The sequence below is a fragment of the Staurois parvus genome, unplaced genomic scaffold (genome assembly GCF_062004578.1).
Source record: "Staurois parvus isolate SC_StPar_1 unplaced genomic scaffold, SC_StPar_1.0 ptg000449l, whole genome shotgun sequence".
NCBI lineage: Eukaryota > Metazoa > Chordata > Amphibia > Anura > Ranidae > Staurois > Staurois parvus.
Window position 1 is genome coordinate 407118 of NW_028318245.1, and position 27241 is coordinate 434358.

Sequence of the window (27241 nt, forward strand, 5' to 3'; positions counted from 1 at the left end):
TGCTCCGCGCGTTCCTCTCGCTGGGTTCCCGCGCCGTTCTGGTCTTCAGGGCGGACTGTGAGAGGAGAGGAGTTCGTCACGCTGCCCCACCTACATCCGGGCTGCCCCGCCTACATCCTGACAGCCAATGTTTGCCAGCGGGCGCCCGGCACACAGAAGATCTGCATTAAAAGAGCCGCGGCTTGCCGACCCTATTGCCTGTCACCTGGTGGGCAGTGTGCTCCGGAGCCGCAGGAAAGGTGAAAAAGAGCCGCATGCGGCTCCGGAGCCGCGGGTTGCCGACACCCGACCTAGATCCTCAATCATCTGATAAACACATAGAAACAATGGATTCAGTCAGTGTGTGTGTTTCCTACAGATGGATCCAGTCATGGGAACCCACCAGAGAGATGTCCCCGTCCTCTGTATTCCCAGGATTCCACACAGGAAGGTCACACCATCCCCCACCATCATCAGGTAGGTTGAACTGGGGGACAGGGAGAGGTAAAAAATTATGAAGTAGGATATGATAATCTTCTTAGTATCTCTTGTTCCCTTTTTGAAAATGTATTCTATCATTTTGGGGGTTTAGGGTGAAAAACAGGAAGACATTAAAGAGGAAGAAGAAGAGACGTTGGTGAGTGGAGATCAGCAGTCTATGGAGGAGGGTGGTCCTCTGTATTCCCGGGATTCCACACAGGAACGTCACTCCATCCCTCACCATCATCAGGTAGATGGATCCAGTAATGGGAACCAACCAGAGAGATATCCCCGTCCTCTCTAGTTTTGGGATTCCAAACAGGAAGGTCACACCATCCCTCACCATTATCAGGTAGATGGATCCAGTAATGGGAACCCACCAGAGAGATGTCCCCATCCTCTGTATTCCTGGGATTCAACACAGGAAGGTCACACCATCCCTCACCATCATCCGGTAGATGGATCCAGTAATGGGAACCCACCAGAAAGATGTCCACATCCTCTGTATTTTTGGGATTCCAAACAGGAAGGTCACACCCTCCCTCACCATCATCAGGTAGATGGATCCAGTAATGGGAATCCACCAGAGAGATGTCCCCGTCCTCTGTATTCCTGGGAATCCACACAGTAAGGTCACACCATCCCTCACCATCATCAGGTAGATGGATCCAGTAATGGGAACCCACCAGAGAGATGTCCCCATCCTCTGTATTCCCGGGATCCCACACAGGAAGGTCACACCATCCCTCACCATCATCAGGTAGATGGATCCAGTAATGGGAACCCACCAGAGAGATGTCCCCGTCCTCTGTATTCCCAGGATTTCGCACAGGAAGGTCACACCATCCACCACCACCATCATCATCGGGTAGATAGAACGGAGGAAATAGAGCTCAAAAATAGTTTTAAGCTATGAGATTGTATTCTTCTATGTAACATTTTGCTTCTTTTTTCTAAATGGATTCTGTCATCTTTGCGGTTTAGGGTGAAGATCTGAAAGACATCAGAGTTGAGTATAAAGAGGAAGAAGAAGAGACGTTGGTGAGTGGAGATCAGCAGTCTATGGAGGAGGGTTGTCCTCTGTATTCCCAGAACTATACACAAGAAGATTGGAACCATTCAGAGAATGATCAGGTAGAAGGGACCGGGCAAAAAGAACTCAAAAAACAGTTCTATGAGAGGACATTCTTCTATATAGTCTCCTATTATTGGCTGCAGTGTTTCCAGATGTTATTTGATCATCTCTGAAATTTAGAATGAAGAACGGAAAGACATCAAAAAAGAAGAAGAAGAGACGTTGGTGAGGGGGGATCAGCAGTCTGTGGAGGAGAGAGGTCCTCTGTATTCTCAGGATCGTCCCAAGGAAAACCACAGATCTAAACAGTCTGATCAGGTAGATGGGATTCGGCAAAAAAAAAACGTAATTCTATGAGAGGACGTTCTTCTATGTAATCTCTTGTTCCTATTTATAAATCTTTGGGGTTTAGGATGAAGAACTGAAAGACATCAAAGTTGAGGTAAAAGAGGAAGAAGAAGAGAAGTTGGTGAGTGGAGATCAGCAGTCTATGGAGGAGGAGGAGATGATTATGGAATGTAAACCGGAGGAATCTTCTCTACATACGGACACAAGTAAGTCATAAACACAAAATGAAGAAACATTTCACATTTTCCTACAATAAGTACAAAGCGCTTATTCATAATATTAGATGGCTGAAAAAAAGAACATCAGATTCACCCTCCCCCCCTCAAAAAATCTGAAACCTGCCGATCCGAGGGCAGAAAATCCAGAAAAATTGGACCCAATTTTCCATCAGGAATAAATCAATGAAATCCTGATTGCAGAAGATCTTACAATAATATTCCTCATTTTCACATCGATTATAACAAAGAGCCATTTCTGTATTAAGTTCGTTTGTAAGTTATGGGGAAGTATGATTGGAAGTACGGCTGAAAAATATTGAAGTGTGTATGGATGTGGTTCCACACTTATACCCCGTCCGGCTTTACCCCCTTCCTCTCATATGGAGTTCACTGCCAGTCACTAACATTGAAGGGTTTTTTTGATTGGCTGGTCTGGAGATCCCTTTGATGGTCCATGAATTAAAATAATCACATCCTTTTATCTAGTGGAAGTTAACTAAACAGGTTTTTTCTGAAGAAGATTCTCAACAGCCATTTCCGTTGTTTGCAGTCAGGCAATGCTTTATGACTTGGAACGGTCTGATCACAGGCCAATTGGTCAGGAACTTTATCACAACCAAGGTCTAGTTAGCACATGATTGAGGTGTCCTGAAATATCAGTCATAGGAATTCCTGCCACCGCATCCATTCACGAAAAAATAAGTTTGCATCACTCAACCATGACCTATGTGAGAGTTGGAAAAGCCAGTGACCAGGCTCCACAAATATACCCTATCCAAGGGTAAAATTGAGTTGGCAACTCTGTGTCATCCAAATATAAAAGACTTTATTGGCTACATGGCCATATACAGTCCAAATACCCCAATGAGTTTTGGCTATCAGGCCAAAATGCATTGGTATTTGCACTGTGATCCCAACAAACGAGTAGAAGATACTGAACACCATATGAAAAGTCGATCTCCATTCCTCAATATAACATCATGTTCCCAACATATGAGGAGGAGATACTAGACACCATATGAAAGGTCCATCTCCGTTCCTCAGTATAACATCATGTTCCCAACAAATGAGGAGGAGATACTGTACACATGAAAGGTCCATCTCCATTGCTTAATATAACATCATGTTCCCAACAAATGAGGAGGAGATACTGGACACCATATGAAAGGTCCATCTCCATTCCTCAATATAACGTCATATTCCAAACAAATGAGGAGGAGATACTGTACACATGAAAGGTCCATCTCCATTGCTTAATATAACATCATGTTCCCAACAAATGAGGAGGAGATACTGGACACCATATGAAAGGTCCATCTCTATTCCTCTATATAACGTCATATTCCCAACAAATGAGGAGGAGATACTGTACACATGAAAGGTCCATCTCCATTCCTCAATATAACATCATGTTCCCAACAAATGAGGAGGAGATACTGGACACCATATGAAAGGTCCATCTCCGTTCCTCAATATAATGTCATATTCCCAACAAATGAGGAGGAGATACTAGACACAATATGAAAGGTCCATCTCCATTCCTCAATATAACATCATGTTCTCAACAAATGAGGAGAAGATACTGTACACATGAAAGGTCCATCTCCATTCCTCAATATAACATCATGTTCCCAACAAATGAGGAGGAGATACTGGACACCATATGAAAGGTCCATCTCCATTCCTCAATATAACATCATGTTCCCAACAAATGAGGAGGAAATACTGGACTCCATATGAAAGGTCCATATCCATTCCTCAATATAATGTCATGTTCCCAACAAATGAGGAGGAGATACTGGACACCATATGAAAGGTGCATCTCCATTCCTCGATATAACATCATGTTCCCAACAAATGAGGAGGAGATACTGGATACCATATGGAAGGTCCATCTCCATTCCTCAATAGAACGTCATGTTCCCAACAAATGAGGAGGAGATACTGGACACCATATGGAAGGTCCATCTCCGTTCCTCAATATAACGTCATGGTCCCAACAAATGAGGAGGAGATACTAGACACCATATGGAAGGTCCATCTCCATTCCTCAATATGACGGCATGTTCCCAAACAATGAGGAGGAGATACTGGACACCATATGGAAGGTCCATCTCCGTTCCTCAATATAACATCATGTTCCCAACAAATGAGGAGATACTGGACACCATATGAAAGGTCCATCTCCATTCCTCAATATAATGGCATGTTCCCAACAAATGAGGAGGAGATACTGTACATCATATGAAAGGTCCATCTCCATTCCTCAATATACCGTCATATTCCCAACAAATGAGGAGGAGATACTGGACACCATATGAAAGGTCCACCTCCATTCTTAAATATAACGTCATGTTCCTGACAAATGAGGAGGAGATGCTGGACACCATATGAAAGGTCCATCTCCATTCCTCAATATAACGTCATGTTCCCAACAAATGAGGAGGAGATACTGGACACCATATGAAAGGTCCATCTCCATTCCTCAATATAACGTCATGTTCCCAACAAATGAGGAGGAGATACTGGACACCATATGAAAGGTCCATCTCCATTCCTCCATATAACGTCATGTTCCCAACAAATGAGGAGGAGATACTGGACACCATATGTAGGTCCCTGTTCTTTGGTATGCTTCTTAGAAATGATGTGGAGGAAGGCCCGTCTCTATCCTCACAGTAACGATCAGTGGTTCAGGTGTCTTGTGTCCTTGGTCTGGTTTGTATTCATAATTTGGTGTTCTAATTGCTCCCCTATGAGAGTTCCATGAAATTGTTGAGTGCTGGACCAACATATATGACTCCTGAATGTAAAGCAGGAACGTATCTATAATATATCTTTTTGTAAAATCGTTCTCCAACAGATGACCTTTACGCTCGTACCAGGAATACCTCCGAGGGACCTTTTCTTGTATCTCCAGATTATAATGCAGAAGATGATGGCATCACATGGTGTTCTCCAACAGCAAATTTGGTTACTCACAATATACATCACAGACCTTACAGGTTAGATCCATCCACGAGTCCCTCTAATCCTGAGAAATCACATACTGTTACTCCAAAAAAAGAATCTCGGAGTGCGGAGAGATCAACAGATCCATCTCATCCCAAGGCGTCTTCTTTGAGGCATGAAGGAGTTCATATAGGAGAGCGTTTACTGCCCTGTGCAGTGTGTGGGAAATCTTTCACTGAAAACAGAGACCTTCTCATACACCAGAGAAGTCACACAGGCGAGCGTCCTTTCTCATGCTCAGAGTGCGGGAAAAGCTTCACTTTGAAAGGAAACCTTGTTAGACACCAGAGACTTCATACAGGCGAGCGTCCTTTCTCGTGTTCAGAGTGTGGGAAACGTTTCATCGAGAAAAGATGTCTCCTTAGACACGAGAGAAGCCACACGGGTGAGCGCCCCTATTCATGTTCAATGTGCGGGAAGCGTTTTGCTGATAAAGGAAACCTTCTTCTGCACCAGAGAAGTCACACCGGTGAGCGTCCTTATTCGTGTTCAGAGTGCAAAAAATGTTTCACTGATAAAGTAAAGCTTCTTCTTCACCAGAGAATACACACGGGTGAGCGTCCTTTTCAGTGTTCAGAGTGCGGGAAATGTTTTAGCCAAAAAGGCAACCTTGTTAAACACCAGAGAAGTCACACGGGCGTTCGTCCCTTTTCATGTTTAGAGTGCGGTTTTTCCTTTACCGCGAAGGGCGACCTCCTCAACCACCAGAGAAGTCACACGGGCGAGCGTCCTTATGCATGCTCGCTGTGCGGGAAATGTTTCATCTTGAAAAAGACACTTCTCACACACCAGAGAAGTCACACGGGCGAGCGCCCTTATTCGTGTCCAGAGTGCGGGAAATGTTTCATTCACAAAGGAAGCCTTGTTAAGCACCAGAAAACTCACACGGGCGAGCGTCCTTTTTCCTGTTCCGAGTGTGGAAAATGTTTCATTCACAAAGTGGGCCTTGTTACACACCAGAAAATTCACACGGGGGAGCGTCCGTTCTCATGTTCGGTGTGCGGGAAGTGTTTCACCGAGAAGGCAAAACTTCTAATACACCACAGGAGTCACACAGGTGAGCGACCTTTTCCATGCGCAGTGTGCGGGAAATGTTTTATTGAGAAAAGACAACTCGTTCAGCACCAGAGAATTCACCAGTCTAGGTAGAGCTCAGCTGCTGATGGTGGTCGATAAACGTACCAGGTGGAACGGTTTACGCCATACAAACAATAAAACAAAACAACTGGTGTACAAACTGCGACACGTAAGAACTTTTTAAGTGCCAAGAGATGCAGCTCAGGCGATCCACAGTCGCAGCGGGTGCTGGCATCTAACAAGTTATACAGTATGTAAGCGCCGTACATCGACAGCTCAATGTGTATCCAGTGGTGAAGAGCAGCCTCAACCTCATCTCCTCCTGAGACCATGCCCTAACGCGTTTCGTCCCTGGGGGCTTAGTCAGAGAGGACGAAACGCATTGGGGGAGAGGTCTCAGGAGAGGCTGAGGCAGATCGTCACTATTCCACATAACTCATTTACAAAGCAAAAGCGACATTTTAGTTATCACTGGGGTCTCCTGGGCTGAGCCTCTTTTTGGAGACCCCCCAACACGTAAGGTTTGCTTTCTACCGTTCCTGGCTCTCAGTCCTCTTTTTTTGCATTCTTCGCTAATGTTAATGTTAAATTAAAAAATACAGCAGGGATGACCCTCTTGTGATGGGCCAAGTGGGTATGTAGACTCAAGAAGTCAACAGCTACAAGTATACCAGGGAATGGTTGTAGCCCCAGGAGCTTCAGATACAATGGGGGGGGGGGGGGGTAGGCCTCTGGATTTTACATTTTTCGAGATGTGATGTGCTAGTCATAGGTCTTCAGGGATGCCATTATAGTAATGTGGTCCTCTAGACCAGTGGTCTCCAAACTTCGGCCCGGGGGTTGGATGAAACCCTTTGCTTGCCTTTAACCAGCCCTTGGGGCACTATAACTATGTCTGATACAAGACAGTATTCTGCCAAGTGACACCAACAATTGGGCACCATTCCTCCCACTGATACCAACAATGGGGCACCATTCCTCCCACTGACACCAACAATGGGGCACAATTCCTCCCATTGACATCAACAATAGGTTATTATTCCTCTCAATGATACCAACAATGGTGCACCATTCCTCCCACCAACACCAACAATGGGTATTATTCATCCCAATGAAACCAACAATGGGGTATTATTCCTTCCAATGATACCAAGAATGGGGCACCATTCCTCCCACCGACACCAACAATAGGGTATTATTCCTCCCAATGATACCAACAATGGTGCACCTTTCCTCCCATGGACACCAACAATGGGGTATTATTCCTCCCAATGATACCAACAATGGTGCACCATTCCTCCCATGGACACCAACAATGGGGTATTATTCCTCCCAATGATACCAATAATGGTGCACCATTCCTCCCAGGGACACCAAAAATGGGGCACCATTCCTCCCATGGACACCATCAATGGGGTATTATTCCTCCCAATGATACCAACAACAGGCACCATTCCTCCCACCGACACCAATAATGGGGTATTATTCCTCCCAATGATACCAACAATAGGCACCATTCCTCCCACCAACACCAATAATGGGGTATCATTCCTCCCAATAATACCAACAATGGGGCACCATTCCTCGCACTGACACCAGACACCAACAATGGGGTAATATTCCTCCCAATGATACCAAAAACGGGGCACCATTCCTCCCACCGACACCAATAATGGGGTATTATTTCAGCCAACCATACCAACAATGGGGCACCATTCCTCCCACCGATACCAACAATGGGGTATTTTTCCTCCCAATGATACCAACAACGGGGCACCATTCCTCCCACCGACACTAACAAAGGGGTATTATTCCTCCCAATGACACCAACAATGGGGCACCATTCCTCCCACCGACACCAACAATGGGGCACCATTCCTCCCCCTAATACCATATGTGACAATGGTTACTACGAGAACAATTTCAACTCCCACTGGCCACAGTCTGGGCCCCCCTAAAGTCTGATAACAAACTGGCCCTTTGTTTCGAAGGTTTGTAGGCCCCTGATCTAATCAGTGATGAGTTGGTCCCACATTCACACAACCGGCCCCATAGAACTAATATATGGGCAAGTATGGGAATACGTGGGCAACGCATTTTATAGGTTTTTTTTTGGGGGGGGGGGGCTGCCGCACGTCGTTGTTTGTCTTACAGAAGTCGTTGACTTTTCATTTGATATTTAATAACTTTGATATATTTATTACTTTAGTTATATTAAATTTGTGTGGTAATCATTCATTCTGGTTTTCTAAAATAAACAAGAAAGCTCTAGATGTCACCACATTCTAAGTTCTTTTTTTTTTTTTTTTTATAAATGACCATAATTCTTGGATGATTGTTGGTTGGTCACCCATTGGTGACACATTAGTGCGCACACTCGAAACTAACACCAGGTGCAAAAAGTGAGCACACAAAGTCCACAGGGTGTACAAATGGTCCTCCTCTGAAGAAAAAGAATCCTGGCCCTGATCCCCCGCAGGGTGCAAAACTCTCGGTGGGAACTGGGGTACTCATGGTGCACCCAGCCAAAACTAGGTGGACCCTGTGATAGACCCAACTGGGACAGAGGCTTTTGGAGGGGACTAGGGGTTAGCCTTCTGCCCACTGATTATGGCCCATGAAGAGAGCAGCTCATTCTCTAATGATGGACAACATCGTGATGAACGATGAGAGCGAGGCTTGGATGAATTCTTTGAGTAAAGACAATCCAGCTTCCCTTCTGGAGTGAATAGAAGAGTGTAATATTTTTCTTGTACAGACTTCTGGTCAGAGGAAATATGGTGGCCCTCCTGCAGACTGGGTTGGAGAAGCTCCTCCACTTGAGGCAGAAATATTTAATAACATGCTCCCTCAAGAAATCTGTGAAGATAGGTGAAGTCCACTTTTTCAGACTCTTGGAATATTGTATGAGTTTTGTCTTACAATGGACAGATGCCCACAGTTTCTGGTGCCAGATAGACTATGTAAAGGAGGCTCTCTCTCGTTACCAACCCGGCTTGCCATTGACCTGCTTTTGGATTCTGTCTATGTTTCTGCTCATCAGTTTCTGATCCTGGCTTCCTCCTGACCTCGTCCCTGTCTGATGTTCCGGTACCTGATCGCCTGCTCGTTGCTGACCCTGGCTATTACTCTGACTACGCTTTGGCTGTACAGTCCTGCCAAGTGCTTGTCCTAGCTATCCATTATATCAGCTCCGGCTGTCACGGTGTTTTCCAGCCTCACGCTTATCAGAAGTTCCGGCAAGCCACATGCGCAGATGGCTTCCTTATCCTCAGCTGGCCGTTCCGGCATCTCCTCTATTCCTGACTGGATGCCCTGCTTGATTTACCGCAAGTTCTGCAATCAATATCCACAGGCAGTCGTGTTTCTCCTGTCCCTCAGCACCATCTGTTCCACCTTCAGTGGGGCCTGGGCTGGAGATACAAGAGAGGCTGACCTCGTCAATTCAGACTTCTACAGGTACGTCACACCCTGGCTTGTCTGGGAGCAAAAAAGGCATACAACACCAAAACATGGGGGGGAGGAAAAGTGCTTCAAATGCCAAAGTTCTATGCAATGGCTGTCCTGGTATAAAGATCCCTCCAGTCCCGGCCAAAAGGCCAAGTGGTGGTGCTGACCAATTAGAATCCGTCTGGTAACAAGTTAGCCACTGACTGCTTTCAAAGTCCAGAGCTGTTGGAATTGCCGCAGCATTTGCCTTGTCTCTTAAAAGTCACTTTGTACGTTTTCTGAATGAGCCGAGAACTGGGAGATAGCTCACTAGTTGCACCGGTGGGGCCCTTCTCCTGATGATGCTGGATTTACCAATGAAGGAGTTACTGCAGGAGGAACTGAGTGCTGATGATGACCACTGGGTAGAGGGCTGCAGTGTGGGGGAAGCAACTCTGACCTTCGGTCACTTCCGGTTGCACACCTACAATGACTTGGTCACCTCTGGGTTCCATGGGTCCCCCACCCAAAGTGACTCCTGTCACACTTGGTCACCTCTGGCCATCTGACACGACACCTGCTATCAGTGGTTGGGTTTTGCTTCATACCCTGAGTTATGTGGCTTATTTGACACACAGTCTGATAATTCTTAACATAGAGGGGACTTTTCCACTGTTCTGGTTGCTCCAAGCTCAGACTCCACTAATGGCTCTCGTGCTGCTGGCAGTGGGCCTCTGATATGGCCAATGTCTACAGCCTGGATGTCACAGATGGGAGCCCTTCCCAACCAAGGGGCAGACTAGCAAACTTGGAATTAGTTGCAGCAACTGGGGCTGGTCAGTGGCATTGGTCTTGGAGAAGACACAGAAAGCTATGTTACAGATGGGAGTCCTTCCCAACCAAAGGGCAGACCAGCAAACTTGGAATTAATTGTAGTAATTGGGGCTGGTCAGTGGCATTGGTCTTGGAGAAGACACAGAGAGCTATGTCACAGATGGGAGTCCTTCCCAACCAGGGGGCAGACCAGTAATTTTGGAATTAGTTGCAGCAACTGGGGCTGGTCAGTGGCATTGGTCTTGGAGAAGCCACAGAGGGGGATATTTACTAAAACTGGAGCACTCAGAATCTGGTGCAGCTTTGCATGGCAGCCAATCAGCTTCTAACTTTGGCTTGTTTAATTAAGCTTTGCCAATAAAATCTGCAAGCTGATTGGTTTTTATGCAGAGCTGTAACAGATTTTACACTCTCCAGTGTTAATAAATCTCCCCCAGAGAGCTATGTCACAGATGGGAGTCCTTCCCAACCAGGGGGCAGACCAGCAAACTTGGAATTAGTTGTAACAACTGGGGCTGGTCAGTGGCATTGGTCTTGGAGAAGACACAGAGAGCTATGTCACAGATGGGAGCCCTTCCCAACCAGGGGGCAGACCAGTAAACTTAGAATTAGTTGTAACAACTGGGGCTGGTCAGTGGCATTGGTCTTGGAGAAGACACAGAGAGCTGTGAGGAATCCTGGATAGGCAGGATACAAGTTGGCACAGGTGAAGGGCTGAGACGCAGAATCTAAAGGGTCTACCTTGCCTTCACCAGAGTTGGAGGAGGTGGGTTTTGCTGGAGACAACTCCCAGGTTGTGGCCCTCAACCACCTGAGCAGGAAGCTACTGGGAACTGAGTGCTGGTATAAGTAAGACGCTGGTATCATAGGCTAATAGGCTTTAAAGTCTAAGCTGAAAGGCATTCATGGAAAGACACAGAGGCCCTGGGAGGTGTAGCAGTGCAAAGAGGTACAATGGGTCACTGCAGACTTGCACAAGTGACAAGTGGAGTGCACAAGTATGGTAGTGAATGGCAGGCTGGAACACATAGGGCATCATGGAGGTACAGCAAGGCTGGAAACATACGAAATAAAGGAACAATAGGCACCAGCATGCAGGCAAGTCACTGGAGATAACCTGGACAAAATTAGGAACACTGGAGGCACGGAGAGCCCCTTTAAAGGCACTGTTAGATGCTATTGAAGTCACTGGGAACATAGGGGGTCTGGAAGCTTGTGTGTGGACATGTCCCTCAAACTCTGAGCAACACATACACTGACCTTTAAAGACAGACCTTGGCCATAGATTTTCTCGTCACACAGGAGAAAAGACCAAATGCTAGAGCATGGAACAGGTGAGTGCAATATTGGAATCCTCATACTCCCTGCTACTAGAGTCTGTGCACCTTACCTTCCCTAGCTCCATTGACCATGACCACCATTGACCATGACCACCATTGACCACTGCTCTGTCTAAGAAGGCTATTTCCTCAGTCATGGATGACTTTTTGAGGCCAAATAGCTCTGGTGTTTGCTTACTCTGTCAGATGGGGCCACAAGTTCTCCACCACTTCTGGAGATACCGTATCTAACCCTTGTGGCTCTGGTGGCCTCTGAGCCATCTGTCACCAAGGCTCTGATGTTGAATCTTCAGTATCGGCTGACCCTTCCTCTTAGGAGTCAGTTTTCTTCCATCACTCCTGAACTGAAAGAGACCATTGTGGCTCTTGATGAGGTACGCTCCACCCAGAAACGAGAGGGTCAACCTATCGCCTCTACTGGCGCTAATCCTGGTCTAGGATTCTTTAGGACAACTAAAACCCCCAATACCTTTGAGGAGCACCTTTTATCCCATTCTTCTTTATGCTTTAGTTTTATTTGGGTGTGTTTCCACAATGGGATCATTTTATTGAATTAAAAAAAACCGCAATATAATTGATTTTTTTTTTCATTATATTTACTCATTGTCTGAATTTCAAAATAACCATAAAGAACGCACTGAGAGTTTGTTCGAATTTTGACAAACAAGAGATCCCTGTGCTCAAATCCATACAGCTAGTGCATGCATTTATCCATCAGGTGCTAAAGGGGTGTAACCACATTAACTCTAGAAATTCTGAGGAACCTCTGCACACTGGTATATACCCTTTCAAGCAAACTATGCAATAAATAGGGATATTTGGTTCACACATATTGCAATACATGCTTAAGCTGGCCAACTGCGTCAAAGTAATCCCTCTAGCGTAGGCAGGGCAGAGTAGGACTGGCCATAGAGGGATTACTTTGACGCAGTTGGCCAGCTTAAGCATGTATTGCAATATGTGTGAACTAAATATCCCTATTTATTGCATAGTCTGCTTGAAAGGGTATATACCAGTGTGCAGAGGGTCCTCAGAATTTCTATTGTTCGAATTTTGAAACACAGAGCAGGGTGCAGATTTTATGTTTCACAAGGAGGTGACCCTACGTATTGTCAACAGAAGGCAGAGACAGGAAGTGATGTAATATACAGACAGGAAGAACTTCTGGGTGAGAAGCGAGTCGGGAGGAAGTAGACAAGAGACATTGCTGGAACTGGCAGCAGAGGAGGTAATAAAATATTATTTTATATTTACACCCAGTAACCCCCCGTCATGTCTGTCTTCTTCCTCTATCGCCCTGTCTGTCCTCTTCACCCATAGTCATTGTAATAATGTCAGTTATGGTTCATAGACCGGATACGTCCTAAATATAGAACCATTTATCCAACCGTCCATCCAGAGCCTCTGGTTTATAGACCGGATACGTCCTAAATCTAGAACCATTTATCCAACCGTCCATCCAGAGCCTCTGGTTTATAGACCGGATACGTCCTAAATATAGAACCATTTATCCAACCGTCCATCCAGAGCCTCTGGTTTATAGACCGGATACGTCCTAAATCTAGAACCATTTATCCAACCGTCCATCCAGAGCCTCTGGTTTATAGACCGGATACACCCTAAATCTAGAACCATTTATCCAACCGTGCATCCAGAGCCTCTGGTTTATAGACCAGATACGTCCTAAATCTAGAACCATTTATCCAACCGTCCATCCAGAGCCTCTGGTTTATAGACCAGATACGTCCTAAATCTAGAACCATTTATCCAACCGTCCATCCAGAGCCTCTGGTTTATAGACCGGATACGTCCTAAATCTAGAACCATTTATCCAACCGTCCATCCAGAGCCTCTGGTTTATAGACCGGATACATCCTAAGTCTAGAACCATTTATCCAACCGTCCATCCAGAGCCTCTGGTTTATAGACCGGATCCGTCCTAAATCTAGAACCATTTATCCAACGGTCCATCTAGAGCCTCTGGTTTATAGACCGGATCCGTCCTAAATATAGAACCATTTATTCAACGGTCCATCCAGAGCCTCTGGTTTATAGACCGGATCCGTCCTAAATATAGAACCATTTATCCAACCGTCCATCAAGAGCCTCTGGTTTATAGACCGGATCCGTCCTAAATATAGAACCATTTATCCAACCGTCCATCCAGAGCCTCTGGTTTATAGACCGGATACATCCTAAATATAGAGCCTTTATCCAACGGTCCATCCAGAGCCTCTGGTTTATAGACCGGATACATCATAAATAAAGAACCATTTATCCAACGGTCCATCCAGAACCTCTGGTTTATAGACCGGATACGTCCTATATATAGAACCATTTATCTAACGGTCCATCCAGAGCCTCTGGTTTATAGACCGGATACATCCTAAATATAGAACCATTTATCCAACCGTCCATCCAGAGCCTCTGGTTTATAGACCGGATCCGTCCTAAATCTAGAACCATTTATCCAACGGTCCATCCAGAGCCTCTGGTTTATAGATCGGATCCGTCCTAAATATAGAACCATTTATCCAACGGTCCATCTAGAGCCTCTGGTTTATAGACCGGATCCGTCCTAAATATAGAACCATTTATCCAACGGTCCATCCAGAGCCTCTGGTTTATAGACCGGATCCGTCCTAAATATAGAACCATTTATCCAACGGTCCATCAAGAGCCTCTGGTTTATAGACCGGATCCGTCCTAAATATAGAACCATTTATCCAACCGTCCATCCAGAGCCTCTGGTTTATAGACCGGATACGTCCTAAATATAGAACCATTTATCCAACCGTCCATCCAGAGCCTCTGGTTTATAGACCGGATACCTCCTAAATAAAGAACCATTTATCCAACGGTCCATCCAGAACCTCTGGTTTATAGACCGGATACGTCCTATATATAGAACCATTTATCTAACGGTCCATCCAGAGCCTCTGGTTTATAGACCGGATACATCCTAAATATAGAACCATTTATCCAACCGTCCATCCAGAGCCTCTGGTTTATAGACAGGATACGTCCTAAATATAGAACCATTTATCCAACCGTCCATCCAGAGCCTCTGGTTTATAGACCGGATACACCCTAAATATAGAACCATTTATCCAACCGTCCATCCAGAGTCTCTGGTTTATAGACCGGATACGTCCTAAATATAAAGCCATTTATCCAACCATCCATCCAGAGCCTCTGGTTTATAGATCGGATACGTCCTAAATATAGAACCATTTATCTAACCGTCCATCCAGAGCCTCTGGTTTATAGACCGGATACGTCCTAAATATAGAACCATTTATCTAACCGTCCATCCAGAGCCTCTGGTTTATAGACCGGATACGTCCTAAATATAGAACCATTTATCCAACGGTCCATCCAGAGCCTCTGGTTTATAGACCGGATACGTCCTAAATCTAGAACCATTTATCCAACGGTCCATCCAGAGCCTCTGGTTTATAGACCGGATACGTCCTAAATCTAGAACCATTTATCCAACGGTCCATCCAGAGCCTCTGGTTTATAGACCGGATACGTCCTAAATCTAGAACCATTTATCCAACCGTCCATCCAGAGCCTCTGGTTTATAGACCGTATACGTCCTAAATCTAGAACCATTTATCCAACCGTCCATCCAGAGCCTCTGGTTTATAGACCGGATCCGTCCTAAATCTGGAACCATTTATCCAACGGTCCATCTAGAGCCTCTGGTTTATAGACCGGGTCCGTCCTAAATATAGAACCATTTATCCAACGGTCCATCCAGAGCCTCTGGTTTATAGACCGGATACGTCCTAAATATAGAACCATTTATCCAACCGTCCATCCAGAGCCTCTGGTTTATAGACCGGATACGTCCTAAATACAGAACCATTTATCCAACCGTCCATCCAGAGCCTCCGGTTTATAGACCGGATACGTCCTAAATATAGAACCATTTATCCAACCGTCCATCAAGAGCCTCTGGTTTATAGACCGGATACGTCCTAAATATAGAACCATTTATCCAACCGTCCATCAAGAGCCTCTGGTTTATAGACCGGATACATCCTAAATATAGAACCATTTATCCAACCGTCCATCCAGAGCTTCTGGTTTATAGACCGGATACACCCTAAATATAGAACCATTTATCCAACCGTCCATCCAGAGCCTCTGGTTTATAGACCGGATACGTCCTAAATATAAAGCCATTTATCCAACCGTCCATCCAGAGCCTCTGGTTTATAGATCGGATACGTCCTAAATATAGAACCATTTATCCAACCGTCCATCCAGAGCCTCAGGTTTATAGACCGGATACGTCCTAAATATAGAACCATTTATCCAACCGTCCATCCAGAGCCTCTGGTTTATAGACCGGATACGTCCTAAATCTAGAACCATTTATCCAACCGTCCATCCAGAGCCTCTGGTTTATAGACCGGATACGTCCTAAATCTAGAACCATTTATCCAACCGTCCATCCAGAACCTCTGGTTTATAGACTGGATCCGTCCTAAATCTAGAACCATTTATCCAACCGTCCATCCAGAGCCTCTGGTTTATAGACCGGATCCGTCCTAAATCTATAACCATTTATCCAACGGTCCATCTAGAGCCTCTGGTTTATAGACCGGATCCGTCCTAAATATAGAACCATTTATCCAACGGTCCATCCAGAGCCTCTGGTTTATAGACCGGATCCGTCCTAAATATAGAACCATTTATCCAACCGTCCATCAAGAGCCTCTGGTTTATAGACCGGATACACCCTAAATATAGAACCATTTATCCAACCGTCCATCCAGAGCCTCTGGTTTATAGACCGGATACGTCCTAAATATAAAGCCATTTATCCAACCGTCCATCCAGAGCCTCTGATTTATAGACAGGATACGTCCTAAATATAGAACCATTTATCTAACCGTCCATCCAGAGCCTCTGGTTTATAGACCGGATACGTCCTAAATATAGAACCATTTATCTAACCGTCCATCAAGAGCCTCTGGTTTATAGACCGGATACACCCTAAATATAGAACCATTTATCCAACCGTCCATCCAGAGCCTCTGGTTTATAGACCGGATACGTCCTAAATATAAAGCCATTTATCCAACCGTCCATCCAGAGCCTCTGATTTATAGACAGGATACGTCCTAAATATAGAACCATTTATCCAACCGTCCATCCAGAGCCTCTGGTTTATAGACCGGATACGTCCTAAATATAAAGCCATTTATCCAACCGTCCATCCAGAGCCTCTGATTTATAGACAGGATACGTCCTAAATATAGAACCATTTATCCAACCGTCCATCCAGAGCCTCTGGTTTAGGGTGACATCGATGTGCCCAGTACATGCAGTGTTCAGTGACACCAGTAGGATGGGGCTCACAATATAGACATTTCCGGTCACTGTGCACCCAGAACAATGCCATATCTACATATCCTCCATCATACATGGTCAGTACTATTAAGTAAAGATGTTTTCTCTCTAATCCAATATATACCATAAATTAATATTTTTCTATAAAGACCAACTAGTGATAACAAACCTTAATAGGGGAGCTAACCTTCGTCATCTCTATCCAAACCTAGAAAAAACGGTTTTGTGTAGGGTGGCTTATTAAATAGATTCTCTTGTTTTCTTGTAGTTGCATCGAATTGGCCTATAATGTAATATAAAAAGTGAAAAAACAGAAAGGAGCTCTTTTTATGGATGACATGACCACGTCAATGAGGATGGAGGAGGACCGATGTCACATGACTGAGAGGGTATTAGACCTCACCCTGGAAATCATCTACCTGCTGACCGGAGAGGTGAGGAGGATTCTGGGAGGTCACATGACATCACTCTTATCTCTATTCATAAAACACAGACCTGACCGGAGAGGTGAGGAGGATTCTGGGAGGTCACACGACATCACTCTTATCTCTAATTATAAAACATAGACCTGACCGGAGAGGTGAGGAGGATTCTGGGAGGTCAAATGACGTCACTGTCATCTCTACTGATAAAACACAGACCTGACCGGAGAGGTGAGGAGGATTCTGGGAGGTCAAATGACGTCACTCTCATCTCTATTAATAAAACACAGACCGGAGAGGTGAGGAGGATTCTGGGAGGTCACATGACATCATTCATCTCTATTAATAAAACACAGACCCGACCGGAGAGGTGAGGAGGATTCTGGGAGGTCATTCGTAATAATTGTTACATTCTCTCTCTTAGGATTATAAAATAGTGAAGGAAATATCTGGAGAACCATTAACACCCAACCACTGTCTTCATGGAACATCACCCGTCACAGTACCTCCACCTCCCTGCCTGACTACAGCGGTAAAGAACGGCAAGAAGATTCTAGATGCCACTAGCAAGATCATTGAGCTGTTGATGAAAAAGGTGAGCGGTGTCAGGAATTCTGGGACATTCTCCAGTAACAGACAAGGGATGTGTCTGGATGGTGACTGTATCATTGTGTGTGTCAGGTTCCTATAAGGTGTCAGGATGTCACTGTCTATTTCTCCATGGAGGAGTGGGAGTATTTAGAAGGACACAAGGACCTCTACAAGGACGTCATGATGGATGGTCAACAGAAATTCAGTGATCCAATAGCCAGGAGGAAAACCTTTCACTTGAAGGAGATGATCTTGAACCTCACTCTGGGGATTATCAAGCTGCTAATTGGCCAGGTGAGGAATTCTCGTGATTAGCATTGACCATCTTTTTTATCTTCATTAAAAGAACAATGCGCTGACCGGAGAAGTGAAGGATTCTGAGATTCTCGTGTTTATTATTTTATTACATAGGATTTTACGATAGAGAAAAAGCCATCTTCAGAGCATAACACAATGAGGAAAGACCTTTGCTTGCTACCAAACCTGGATAACAGCCCGACCTCCATTACTGAGCCGCCGCCTTTGATAACTGAGATAGCAAATAAACAAAAAATTCTAGAAGTCACCAACAAGATAATTGGGTTGATGTCTAAAGAGGTGAGTGGTTCCGGGAATTCTGGGACATTCTCCAGTAACAGACAAGGGATGTGTCTGGATGGTGACTGTATCATTGTGTGTGTCAGGTTCCTATAAGGTGTCAGGGTGTCACTGTCTATTTCTCCATGGAGGAGTGGGAGTATTTAGAAGGACACAAGGACCTCTACAAGGACGTCATGATGGACAATCAGCCACCCCTCACATCACCGGGTAAGAGGAGACTTTATTGGAAAGGAGAGAACAGTACGGAGGGTCCACCTAGATCCCCCATCATCTGATAAACACATAGAAACAATAGATTCAGTCAGTGTGTGTGTTTCCTACAGATGGATCCAGTCATGGGAACCCACCAGAGAGATGTCCCCGTCCTCTGCATTCCCGGGATTCCACACAGGAAGGTCACACCATCCCTCACCATCATCAGGTAGATGGATCCAGTAATGGGAACCCACCAGAGAGATGTCCCCATCCTCTGTATTCCCGTGATTCCACAAAGGAAGATCACACCATCCCTCACTATCATCAGGTAGATGGGACTGAGCACATAGACCTAAAATTTAATTCCAAACAATAAAGGAGGATTCTTTTTGTAATCTCTTTTTTACAAACGTATTCTGTCATCTTTTGGGTTTAGGATGAAGAATTCCAATACATAAAAGTTGAGGTTAAAGAGGAAGAAGAGGAGATGTTGGTGAGTGGAGATCAGCAGTCTACGAAGGAGGGGGAGATGATTATAAAAAGTGAACAGGAAGAATCTTCTCTACAAATGGACACAAGTAAGTGAACAAAAATTGTCGAAATAGTTAACAATTCTCTTTTACGTTGTTAGATGAGTGGAAAAATTACATAGGTCTATCAAACTTAGCAAAAAAACATATAAGATCCATCTCCATTCCTCAATATAACGTCATGTTCCCAACAAATGAGGAGGAGATACTGTACACCATATGAAAGGTCCATCTCCATTCCTCAATATAACGTCATGTTCCCAACAAATGAGGAGGAGATACTGGACACCATATGAAAGGTCCATCTCCATTCCTCAATATAACGTCATGTTCCCAACAAATGAGGAGGAGATACTGGACACCATATGAAAGGTCCATCTCCATTCCTCAATATAACATTGTGTTCCCAACAAATGAGGAGGAGATACTGGACACCATATGGAAGGTCCATCTCCATTCCTCAATATAACATTGTGTTCCCAACAAATGAGGAGGAGATACTGGACACCATATGAAAGGTCCATCTCCATTCCTCAATATAACGTCATGTTCCCCACAAATGAGGAGGAGATACTGGACACCATATGAAAGGTCCATCTCCATTCCTCAATATAACGTCATGTTCCCCACAAATGAGGAGGAGATACTGTACATACTGACTTCTGAATGTAAGACAAGAAATATTACCGATGATATTTTTTAATAAATTGTTTCCAACAGATGCCATGGATCACTATGATTGGAGCAGGGATACCTCTGAGGGACATGGTGGTATTTTATCTCCAGGGTATGATGGAGAAGACAATGGCTTTACACGATATTCTCCAGAAGTAAATACGTTTTCCGGTAATATTCACCACAGACCTTACCAATGGGAGAGATTAATGGTTCCCTTTAATCCTGAGGGATCCTCTGATACTGTGACCCCAGAAATACAATTCATGTCTCATAGAAGACGCAGAGGAAGTCACAAGAGTCAGCGTTCTTTCTCATGTGTAGAGTGTGGGAAATGTTTCGTTGACAAAAAAGGTCTTCTCAGACACCAGAGAAATCACACAGGGGAGCGTCCTTTTTCATGTTCAGAGTGCGGAAAAAGTTTCACCGATAAAGTATACCTTCACCTGCACCAGAGAAGTCACACTGGCGAGCGGCCTTTTTCCTGTTCAGAGTGCGGGAAATGTTTTAGTCAAAAAGGAATGCTTCTTGCGCACCAGAGAATTCACACGGGTGTGCGCCCTTTCGCATGTTCAGAGTGCGGGAAATCTTTCACTGCCAAAAAAGAACTTCTTCAACACCAGAGAACTCACACGGGTGAGCGGCCTTTTTCATGCCCAGTGTGCGGGAAATGTTTTACTGCTCAGGGAAACCTCCTTAGACACCAGAGAGGTCACACAGGCGAGCAACCTTTTTCATGTCCAGAGTGTGGGAAATGTTTCACTTCAAAAGGAGGCCTTCTTAGACACCAAAGAAGTCATACGGGTGAGCGTCCTTTCTCCTGTTTAGAGTGCGGGAAAACTTTCATAGTGAAAGGAGACCTTATTGTACACCAGAGAAGTCACACCGGTGTGCGCCCTTATTCATGCCTAGTGTGCGGGAAATGTTTTGCTGCAAAAGGCAACCTTCTCAGGCACCACAGATGTCACACAGGTGAGCGTCCTTATTCGTGCTCTGCATGCGGGAAATGTTTCACTGAAAAAAGAAACCTTCTTTTGCACCAGAGAAGCCACACAGGTGTTCATCCTTATTTATGCTCAATGTGCGGGGAATCCTTCCCTACGAAAGGAAACCTTCTTGAACACGAGAGGAGTCACACAGATGTGCATCCTCATTTGTGCTCAGAGTGCGGGAAGTCTTTCACTACAAAAGAAAACCTTCTTGAACACGAGAGAAGTCACCCGGGTAAGCATCCTTCATAAATGAACTTTGTATGAACCCATATTCATGCTCAGCGTGTGGGAAATGGTTCACTCCGAAAGGAAACTGTCCTCGTCACCAGAAAATTCACACAAGTGGACTTCCTTTTTCATGCTCACCACGAAAGGAAACTTTCGAAAACACTAGAGACGTCTCAAGGGTGAGCATCCTTGTTCATGCTCAGTGTGTGGGAAATGTTCTACATCTGAGAATCCACGGACGGTTTTTCGTGGTCAAAGTGGGGTAATTGTTATAAATATGAATGGAATCTCGTCAGGCATCAGAGTACACAGAGTATTGGGCTCCGGCCTTTCCACACACATTGTCTTTAATGGCCTCCCAGTCTTAGTCCGTAGGGTTCAATATTGAGTTGGCCCCGCCCTTTCCACGCACATGACCTTTAATGCCCCCCCCAGTGTTAGTCTGTAGGGTTCAATACTGAGTTTGCCCCGCCCTTTCCACGCACATGACCTTTAATGGCCTCCCAGTCTTAGTCCGTAGGGTTCAATATTGAGTTGGCCCCGCCCTTTGCAGCTATAACAGCTTCAACTCTTCTGGGAAGGCCGTCCACAAGGTTTAGGAGCGTGTCTATGGGAAGGTTGGACCATTCTTCCAGAAGCACATTTGTCAGGTCAGGCACTGATGTCGGGGGAGGAGGCCTGGCTCGCAGTCTCCGCTCTAATTCATCCCAAAGGTGTTCTATGGGGTTGAGATCAGGACTCTGTACAGGACAGTCAAGTTCCTCCACCCCAAACTGGCTCCTCCATGTCTTTATGGACCTTGCTTTGTGCACTGGTGCGCAGTCATGTTGGAACAGGAAGGGGCCATCCCCAAACTCCTCCCACAAAGTTGGGGGCATGAAATTGTCCAAAATGTCGCCTTAAGAGTTCCCTTCACTGGAACTAGGGGGCCAAGCCCAACCCCTGAAATACACCCCCACACCATAATCCCCCCTCCACCAAACTTTACACTTGGCACAATGCAGTCAGGCAAGTACCGTTCTCCTGGCAACCACCAAACCCAGACATGTCCATCGGATTGCCAGACAGAGAAGCGTGATTGGTCCCTCCAAAGAACATGTCTCCACTGCTCTAGAGTCCAGTGGTGGCATGCTTTACACCACGGCATCCAACGCTTTGCATTGAACTTGGTGATGGAAGGCTTGGATGCAGCTGCTCGGCCATGGAAACCCATTCCATGAAGCTCTCTACACACTGTTGTTGGGCTCATCTGAAGGCCACACCAAGTTTGGAGGTCTTTAGCTATTGACTCTGCAGACAGTTGGTGACTTCTGCGCACTGTGCGCTTCAGCATGCGCTGACCCCGCTCTGTCATGTGACGTGGCCTACCACTTGGTGGCTGAGTGGCTGTTGTTCCCAGTTGCTTCCACTTTGTTATAATCCCACTAACAGTTGAGCGTGGAATATTTAGTAGCCAGGAAATGTCACGGATGGATTTATTGCACAGGTGGCCACCTGTCATTGGACCACGCTTGGAGTGACTGAGCTCCTGAGAGCGACCCATTCTTTCACCAATGTTTGTAGAAGCAGTCTGCATGCCTAGGGGCTTGATTGTATACACCTGTCTCCATGGAGGGGATTGGAACAACTGAATCACATGATTGGGAGGGGATTGGAACACCTGAATCACATGATATGGAGGGGATTGGAACACCTGAATCACATGATATGGAGGGGATTGGAACACCTGAATCACATGATATGGATGGGATTGGAACACCTGAATCACATGATATGGAGGGGATTGGAACACCTGAATCACATGATTGGGAGGGGATTAGAACACCTGAATCACATGATATGGAGGGGATTGGAACACCTGAATCACATGATTGGGAGGGGATTAGAACACCTAAATCACATGATATGGAGGGGATTAGAACACCTGAATCACATGATTGGGAGGGGATTGGAACACCTGAATCACATGATATGGAGGGGATTGGAACACCTGAATCACATGATATGGAGGGGATTGGAACACCTGAATCACATGATTGGGAGGGGATTAGAACACCTGAATCACATGATATGGAGGGGATTGGAATACCTGAATCACATGCTTGGGAGGGGATTGGAACACCTGAATCACATGATATGGAGGGGATTGGAACACCTGAATCACATGATATGGAGGGGATTGGAACACCTGAATCACATGATTGGGAGGGGATTAGAACACCTGAATCAGAAGATTGAGAGGGCGGGGCCAATACATTGGGCAGTATAGTGTATATCGGCATATAAAAGGGGAAGAGTCAATCGAAGAAATGTATAAAAGGTCAATGTTAATTATCAGTGGAGCTTTCTTCTGTCTGGTGAGATTAGCTTTCTATGGTTCCTGATCCTTGTACCCTGACCACCCATGGTCCTCCAACCCACCCCCTCACCCATGGTCCTCCAACCCACCCCCTCACCCATGGTCCTTCAACCCACCCCCTCACCCCCGTGTTGGGGTGTCCTTATCCCTCTCTTTTCATTCTTCACATTATTATAGTCCAGCAGAGAGAGTGGTGGCCCCTTGTAATGGGGACCCAGACCCGGGAACTCGAGACGTAGGCATGATTGTGACCCCAGGAGCTTCAGACTTGAAGGGGAGGGAGGTGGATTCTATAGTAAATTCCTCCTACAAACCAGGGTGTCCACCAGCATCATGGTTGTCCCCCAAAGGGCCAGTTGTATCTCCAAGATGAGATGTCCTGAGCACCCCACTCCCTCTTACAGCAGATGGCCCCTCCCCGCCATCAGAAATCCCCCACCCTCCATTACATAACAGTGCAACCCCCCTTACCTTGTGCTGTTGCTGAGAAGAAGCTGGTTGCAGAGCCAGGAAACAGAAAGTGCAGGGTCTGGAGGAGGACCAGAGGAGGGCTGGAGTCAGCTGCCAGAGTCTGTTGAATGCTGAGACCAGGGGAGGTGGAGATAAGGGGTTGCTTTGGCTGCCCACAGAGGTGCAGGATCTGTAGGAGGAGTTTTGTTCTCTCCGCTGCCCTCTGCTGAGATGGGGGGGAGACAAGGATGTCCACGGCTATGCGGAGAAAGGCAGGATCTGGCCTCTGCCTTCCTCTCTGCTGCTGAGACAAGGTAGGGGTAGAGACAAGGGGGTGCTGCAGCTGCACAGAAAGGCTCAGGGTCTGTAGGAGGAATTCTGTCCTCCTCTACTGCCAACTGCTGAGATAAGGTGAGGGTAGAGATGAGAGGGGTGCTGTTGCTGCACAGGGAAGGGCAGGATCTGGCAGAGGAGCTCTGCTTTCCTCCCTGCTGCTGACTGCTAAGAAAAGGTGAGGGCAGAGATGAGGGGGGTGCTGAAGCTGCACAGAGAAGGGCAGGATCTGGCAGAGGAGTTCTGTCCTCTTCTCTGTTGTCAGCTGCTGAGACAAGGTAGAGATGGAGACGATGGGGGTGCTGTGGCTGCACAGACAGGGGCAGGATCTGGCAGAGGAATTCTGTCCTCCTCTCTGCTGCCGACTGCTGAGACAAGGTGAGGGCAGAGATGAGGGGGGTGCTGTGGCTGTACAGAGAGGTTTAGGATCTGGAGGAGGCACTCTGCCCTCCTCTCTGCTGCAGACATCTAAGACAAGGTGAGGATGGAGATGAGGAAGGGGGCGAGTACGGGAATACACAGACAATTCTTTTCATAGGTTGGTATTGGCTGTTGCATGTTATCGTTCGTCGTATGTTTTACCAAAGTAGCTGGATTTTTATTGGTCCAACCAATGTATATTATGAATAACTTTGATATATTTATTACTCTAATCATACCAGATATAACTTCGCTTTAGTCTTCGTATTAGTGAATGTTAATCGTTCCTTCCAATTTTGTAAAATAAATCATCTACCCTTTACACTACTCTGTCCAGAGTCTTTTATAAATATTCAGAATTCAGAATTCTCAGCCTTGGATGAGTCAGCCTGAGAGTGAGATACCCATATAGAAGAAAAATATATTTTAAAAATATTCTTCCCAAATATATTGACATATATTTGAAATGCTACAATTTTAACCGTATTCAATATATTTCAATAAATAAATAGCCGAGCATATACAATATCCTACAGTTTCAGAAAGCGTGCGGCTGGATTCAGTGGCGTCCTGAGGCAGGTGCGGGGGGGTGTGATCCGCACTGGGTGACACCGACGGCACGAGGTGACACCGGACCCACTCCACAAAAAGGTAAGTTGTAAAGCAAGCCGACGATCCCCGCAGGATGGATGGGATCCTGGCAGCCCTGGTTAGACCAGTTCCCATCGCTGAATCCAGCCAGAAACATCCCTAGGGTTGGTGTCACCCGGTGTGGTGACACCCCCTCCGACGATCCCCGCAGGATGAATCGGACTCCAATCCATTATGCTCAGTCCACCGATCCAATCCATCCTGCGGGGATCGTCGGCTTTCTTTACAACTTACCTTTTCTTTGAGCCGGTCCGGTGTCACCCCATATAGGTTGCATGCTGACGATCCTGCAGGGATTGTTGGATTTCTTTATAACTTACCTTTTCTTGGAGCGGGTCCGGTGTCACCCCCTTAGGTTGCATGCCGACGATCCTGCGGGAATCGTTGACATTCTTTACAACTTACCTTTTCTTGCAGTGGGTCCGGTGTCACCCCGTATAGGTTACATGCCGACGATCCTGCGGGGATTGTCGACTTTCTTTACAACTTATCTTTTCTTGGAGCAGGTCCGGTGTCACCCTGTATAGGTTACATGCCGACTATCCTGCGGGGATCATCGGCATGCAACCTATACGGGGTGACACCGGTGTAGTGGCAAGATGTGTCTCCCATGTAGATACTATATGTCCCCCTGAAGCAACTGCGCATGTCCCGGTTTTAACCGGGACATGAGCAGTTGCTTCAGGGGGGACATATAGTATCTACATGGGAGACACATCTTGCCGCTATACCGGACCCGCTCCATGAAAAGGTAAGTTGTAAAGAGTCGACAATCCCCGCAGGATGGATCGGATCTGCGGATTGAGCATAATGGATCGGACTCCGATCCATTATGCTCAGTCCGCAGATCCGATCCATCCTGCGGGGATTTTGGCTTTCTTTACAACTTACCTTTTCTTGGAGTGGGTCCGGTGTCACCCCCTATAGGTTGCATGCCGACGATCCTGCGGGGATCGTCGACTTTCTTTACAACTTTGCTTTACTTGGAGCGGGTCCGGTGTCACCCCGTATAGCTTACATGCCGACGATCCTGCGGGGATCGTCGGCATGCAACCTATACGGGGTGACACCGGTGTAGCGGCAAGATGTGTCTCCCATGTAGATATGTCTCCCTGAAGCAACTGCACATGTCCCGGTTTCAACGGAGTCCGATCCATTATCCTCAATCCGCAGATCCGATCCATTCTGCGGGGATCGTCGGAGGGGGTGTCACCAAGTGTTGCCGCACCGGGTGACAAAAACCCTAGGGACGCCTCTGGCTGGATTCATCGATTGGAACTGGTCTAACCAGGGCTGCCAACTTCGTAAGAATTTGTTGTGAGTATCTGTAAGTATTGCCGTGAGCTGCTTGTTTACTAACATACCACGTGCAGGGGTGGACTGACCATTTGGAAACTCGGGCACTGCCCGAGGGCCCGGGGTCAGTTGGGGGCCCCATGAGATGCCCCTGGTACCTCTTTCATAGGCTTTTTTGAGTTTGGGCAAGGACACGGGCCCCATGATACCCTATTGCCCAAGGGCCCATGAGTTGTCAGTCCGCCCCTGACCACGTGCCTATAGTTTCACCTCCTCAAATGAGAGGAGGGCCATTTTCCATGGCTTCCCAAGTGTCTGTTTTGTGGCCATAAAAGTTAAG

General features: G+C 46.1%; 2 protein-coding genes across 2 annotated transcripts; both read left to right on the plus strand.

The window, feature by feature from the left end:
- Positions 1-1953: 1953 nt before the first annotated feature.
- Positions 1954-25281, plus strand: LOC149453200 (uncharacterized). The gene is made up of 10 exons (XM_089688292.1): positions 1954-2088; positions 12912-13020; positions 17428-17593; positions 18006-18176; positions 18263-18466; positions 18584-18769; positions 18856-18979; positions 19096-19295; positions 19404-19545; positions 20218-25281. Exons 3-10 carry the CDS (start codon positions 17489-17491, stop codon positions 21411-21413), a joined length of 2328 nt encoding a protein of 775 aa, XP_089544418.1. The 5' UTR covers positions 1954-2088; positions 12912-13020; positions 17428-17488; the 3' UTR covers positions 21414-25281.
- LOC149453201 (uncharacterized) lies at positions 1956-6349 on the plus strand. The gene is made up of 2 exons (XM_089688238.1): positions 1956-2088; positions 4964-6349. Exons 1-2 carry the CDS (start codon positions 2025-2027, stop codon positions 6259-6261), a joined length of 1362 nt encoding a protein of 453 aa, XP_089544364.1. The 5' UTR covers positions 1956-2024; the 3' UTR covers positions 6262-6349.
- Positions 25282-27241: the final 1960 nt, after the last annotated feature.

Coding starts and splice junctions, on each gene's coding strand:
- LOC149453201 (XM_089688238.1), top strand. CDS start 2,025: ATGGAGGAGGAGGAGATGATTATGGAATGTAAACCGGAGGAATCTTCT. Junction 2,089..4,963: donor TTCTCTACATACGGACACAA/GTAAGTCATAAA, acceptor GTTCTCCAACAG/ATGACCTTTACGCTCGTACC.
- LOC149453200 (XM_089688292.1), top strand. CDS start 17,489: ATGGATGACATGACCACGTCAATGAGGATGGAGGAGGACCGATGTCAC. Junction 17,594..18,005: donor TCTACCTGCTGACCGGAGAG/GTGAGGAGGATT, acceptor TCTCTCTCTTAG/GATTATAAAATAGTGAAGGA. Junction 18,770..18,855: donor TTGGGTTGATGTCTAAAGAG/GTGAGTGGTTCC, acceptor TGTGTGTGTCAG/GTTCCTATAAGGTGTCAGGG.